This window comes from Hibiscus syriacus, unplaced genomic scaffold, assembly GCF_006381635.1.
Source record: "Hibiscus syriacus cultivar Baekdansim isolate YM2019G1 unplaced genomic scaffold, ASM638163v2 tig00110722_pilon, whole genome shotgun sequence".
NCBI lineage: Eukaryota > Viridiplantae > Streptophyta > Magnoliopsida > Malvales > Malvaceae > Hibiscus > Hibiscus syriacus.
In genome coordinates, this window is record NW_024062840.1 from 594,433 (window position 1) to 598,894 (window position 4,462).

The 4,462-nt window shown below is 36.5% G+C and overlaps 1 protein-coding gene across 2 annotated transcripts; it reads right to left on the bottom strand.

Moving 5' to 3' along the window:
• Positions 1 to 588: 588 nt before the first annotated feature.
• LOC120139093 (zinc finger CCCH domain-containing protein 18-like) lies at positions 589 to 4,194 on the bottom strand. 2 transcript variants are annotated; one of them, XM_039154430.1, is made up of 8 exons: positions 4,096 to 4,194; positions 2,463 to 3,425; positions 2,207 to 2,374; positions 1,938 to 2,117; positions 1,496 to 1,575; positions 1,215 to 1,388; positions 990 to 1,119; positions 589 to 895 (listed from the first exon to the last, which is right to left on the bottom strand). In XM_039154430.1, the coding sequence occupies exons 2-8, from the start codon at positions 3,404 to 3,406 to the stop codon at positions 826 to 828; spliced, it is 1,746 nt and encodes a 581-aa protein (XP_039010361.1). In that variant the 5' UTR covers positions 3,407 to 3,425; positions 4,096 to 4,194; the 3' UTR covers positions 589 to 825. The 2 variants fall into 2 exon arrangements, with proteins under 2 accessions (XP_039010361.1, XP_039010360.1); XM_039154429.1 differs by lacking the exons at positions 589 to 895; positions 990 to 1,119; positions 1,215 to 1,388 and having other exon boundaries at positions 1,431 to 1,575; positions 2,454 to 3,425.
• Between the last annotated feature and the right edge of the window lie 268 nt (positions 4,195 to 4,462).

The following is a 4,462-nucleotide window of genomic DNA, read 5'->3' on the forward strand; positions in this document are numbered from 1 at the left end:
AATAAAATTTGTATAAAGTAATTATCATTTATTTAACATCATAAATTTAATATGAATCTTTGTCACTAACACCCTTGGGGTTCAAACTAACAATAATTTTTAATATAAAACTTTTAAATTCTATACTATTAATAATATTTTAACTTGATTAGTACAATCCTAAATCACATTTAGATAAACAAAATATGTATTCCTTTTCGGTATAATGAATTTTTTCCTTTCTTGTTTTTAATTTTTTAAAAAGAACTTATATATATATATATATATATATATATATATATATATATATATATATATATATATATATATATATATTGCAATTATTATGTATTTATTATTATTGTTATCATTTTAAACTATCAAATATATTTATAAAATTATTAATTTTCATATAAATAATTTTTCTAATAAGTTATAGGGATAAGAATTAAAATGCAACATTGTAATAAAATTAGAATTATTTAGCAGAGATTTCTACATTTTCTCTTTCATATGAACCTTCTACAATATTTAAATCATTTTTTTCCTTCTTTCAACTAAAGAGAGAAGAAAGACTGTATATTAGCTTTTGACAAAAGGGACATGTCGACCCTTTGACATATTAGCTTTTTCTATATTAATTTTATCTTTGGAATCTTCTTCTTCTCCATTGGAAATTAAAATGGAGAATTTCTAGTGTTTCTCTCTTTCGCTTGGTACTATGAACCATGAAAAGATGCTGTCGGACGGATGATGTTTATGTCAACTTTAATACTTGGAAAAAAAAAAGGAAGACAATGTAAATCCTGTCTTCTTGTTGTTGTCCGAATCCGAATCCGAGTCTCTCTACATAACTGTCGAAATGCCACTCCCTATTGGAGAAGCAAATGGACTCTCCGGAAGATTGAGTCCTTGGCTGCTGCAAAACAAAGAACGTATGCATGAAAACGGCTCGGAAATGATCGAAGTTGAATGCCGGTTTAGAACCGATAAAGAAGTTGCATGCATACTTATCCTGGTCATTGTAATTGGTACTAATATGATTCACTTTGTCCTCTCGGGTTGAACCAGTATTCAGAACATCCAACAGAGAGTTGAAACGCTCGTACGTCTGGAAATCTGCTGCTTGGTCTGTGCCGGCTAGAACCGTAGTTTTTTGACGGTTAAAAACGTAGTTCACGAGACTTGAAGATCGAAACGAATGAAGAATCTGAAAAAGGAGATTTTGGTTTTACCATCCGTGTGCTTCAGTACATCCATTGAGCAGCCAAAATAGAATTGATTAGTCATATATTGCTTCGGTGCTAATTGCAACTCCGAGAAATGCCTTCTCTCGAACTCCAGTGCTTGCTCGTGATCATCAATCAGCTGTTTCCGAAATAGCCTTGAATTACCGCAAGCTCTTGTCACTGTAAAACGGACAGGCAATTTGATCTTCGCATCAGAATAAGCAACTTATATATATGCTACGGGAAATAGAAAGACGAAAACAAGGAGCAAACAAAGAGATAGTAACTCGATTGAAGCTCTGAATCTCCATCTATGAAGTGTGGAGCGTAATACATATGAGGATGCTGTAATTTCTCGGTATATTTCCTGCAAAAACCAAGAGGGAAAATAATCCATAAGCATCGATGTATCATCATTGGCAAGAACATCGACAATATTAATCACAAAGCAGCAGAGAGACATTCAAAATCGATAATCTGTTTCACACCAGTTGTAGCACTCATTGGAATTATAAACTTGTTGGATTTACCATATGAAAATGGAAACCAGGTAAGGAAGAACATAATAATTAAGCGCACGTAGTAAATCTGGCCTTCGAGGTTGCATCCGCAAAGATCTCAATATAAACAAGATCAACACCTCGCTAATTCTTATAGAACTAGGTCGAAAACAAGTTGAAGTACTAGAGAATATGGTCATTTGATATGCAATGGAACAGGAAACTTTACCTATTAACAACCCTTGATTTTTCCCTATAAGGTTTCACCAGGACACGAGCCCCGCATACGAAATGAGGATTTCCTTTAGCCAGAATTTGCTTCACCGTCTCAGCGTAAACGAAAGTGACAAACCCGAACATCCTTTTCTGCTGGCATGGAATCCTAACATCATGCACTGGTCCAAATTTGCTATAAAATAATTACAAATGAAAACATAAGAACAATTGCAACAACAAAAATGAGGAACTTAAATGATCTCATTATGATGATTTCATTACTTGAAGTAGTGTGAAATGTCTTGTTCGGTGAAGCTACTATCAGCTGGAAAGGTAAGGTATATCTGCGTGGAACCGGCGACTATTGCACCGGGATCACTCCTCTCGGGAGCATACTCGGGGTACTTTGGAGCATCCTCCGCCAATATCACGGCATGCTGTCCATGGGGCCTGCAAATCAAAATGACAATTAATTACAAACATGCTCATTTTGCTAATTGTGTAAATACCAGGTCCAACAAGAAGTAACATTCCGCACCTGTCAATGAGCCGAATGCTGTTCTTTAATCGAGCAAGGAGCTTGGTCAGATTATAACCGCCCTTACCATGTCGTTGGCTCTCGGTAAGATACCCCTCAGCCTGAAGTGTCCTCCCATACTTCTCATAGTATAGCATTGGCAAAGAGGCAATAGAAACAGGCAACCCTCTCCTGGCTTTTAGAAGCTCCGTGAGTTCCAATTCTAGCTTTTCGAGAGCCCCGGGAGAGACTATGTTATCATCGTTGCCAACATCATTCGAACACGGATTGAAAAGCTGAGAAAAGGTATCCGGCACAGGATGGCCATGGAAGTACCTACAATTGTTTCCATGCTTGCAAAACCCCTTGTTGAAGTAATGGCAAATCTTAACAGGAAACTCAGGCAAGCTTGGAGACTTTCGGCTGGTTCTAGCACCCAATGCAGGTTCCGAATAATAGTAATTGCTCGCGAATTCGGATCCGACGGAATTGACTGATTCTAACTGATCTTCCATGTTCAAGAAATGCATTTGATTCTGGAGGCGATAATCTTCGGCGACAGCATCCGAATACCCGGGTGGGGCAAATTCCAAACCGTTAACATGTTGCTCAGCAGCAGTCACTGTAGGATGATCCCAGGAAGGAGTTGCGGCGGCTCTTCGAGCTCCAGGAGTCGATGAAACTGCACTGGACGAAGCAGGGGAATATGGAGCAAACTGCACGGGGAGATCAACGACGACAGGGGGCGGAGTCACCTGACAAACAGCTACCTTGTTCAAGCTGAGCTCGGATTTGGCCTTGTGGATCAAAGAGTGGAGCAAATTGTCGGGACCAAATGCTAAACGGATCATGTCCCGGTCACCATGGTCTTGCAAGAGAAGATAGCCGATAATTTTAGACACATTATCAGGCTCCAACTGTTGGATTCTATTGTAAACAACTTTGGTCGATTCACTGAAATCCATCTCAGGTTTCTCAAAAACCCTGCAATATTCAAGTAAATATACCTATAAACACCCTCAACACATACAAATTATAATGAAATAATTACAAATTGAAAAAGAAAAAGGAAAGGAAAAAAGAACAAGGGATGCATCCAGGTCAAATGGAAAAAAAAGACTGACAGCACAACAGAACCCTAAACTTAGTAGAGAAAAGCTGGATTTTTTTGCCAGTTACAGAATAGCTAATTAGCATCATCAACGTCTAAACTTAGCAAAAACAGGTAACATAATTTGACAGTCCACTTCTAACATTAACCATAAAAAAATATAATGATTGGATTCCAAGAAAATATGAAATCCCATGAAAGAAAAGTGCAGAGAATAAGTTTAGAATATGCTAAACTCATTCTTTTTTTCTCATCCATGGAAACAAATTGAACAGTTTCAAAATACATAAGCATTAACCATTAAGAAAAAAGGGGGCCAAAAAATTCTTGTTTTTTTTTTCTATTTGAAAATAGCCAATGAACACTGAAGATGTGTTTCCAAAGCAGAAAAACACAGTTGTAAGCCAAAACATGAACCCCTTGTCATTCCAAGAACACTTGACCACATTTCTTTGAAAACCCAACTTAAAAAAGAGACAATTTTTTCGTGAGAAATAAAAGCAAAGCTACAGCTTTAGTTTAACAACGATCAAAGAGACCCACCAAATAAAATAGGCTTGAGAGGATGGAGAAAACACACAAATAATCAAAAGGACAAATCCAAGGCCTCAAACTCTTCCATGGACATCATTCTTTCACTTTCTTTCCATGGAGTTTTGCTATTAGCATAATTTTATCTTCTTTCTTCATTGTTTTCCTGCAAATTCTTTCAAGCCCTCTTTGGAAAAAAATGAAGAACAAAATATAAGCCAAAATGACAGAAGGGATAGCCTTTAAAGGGCGCCTTGTCTTTAGTTCAAATCAACACACACTTAAATAAGTAAATATATACACTCATTTTCGCATTCTCTCTCTAAATAACATAAAAAATAAGATTATTTATTATTATTAGTAATAGTAATAGTAAACA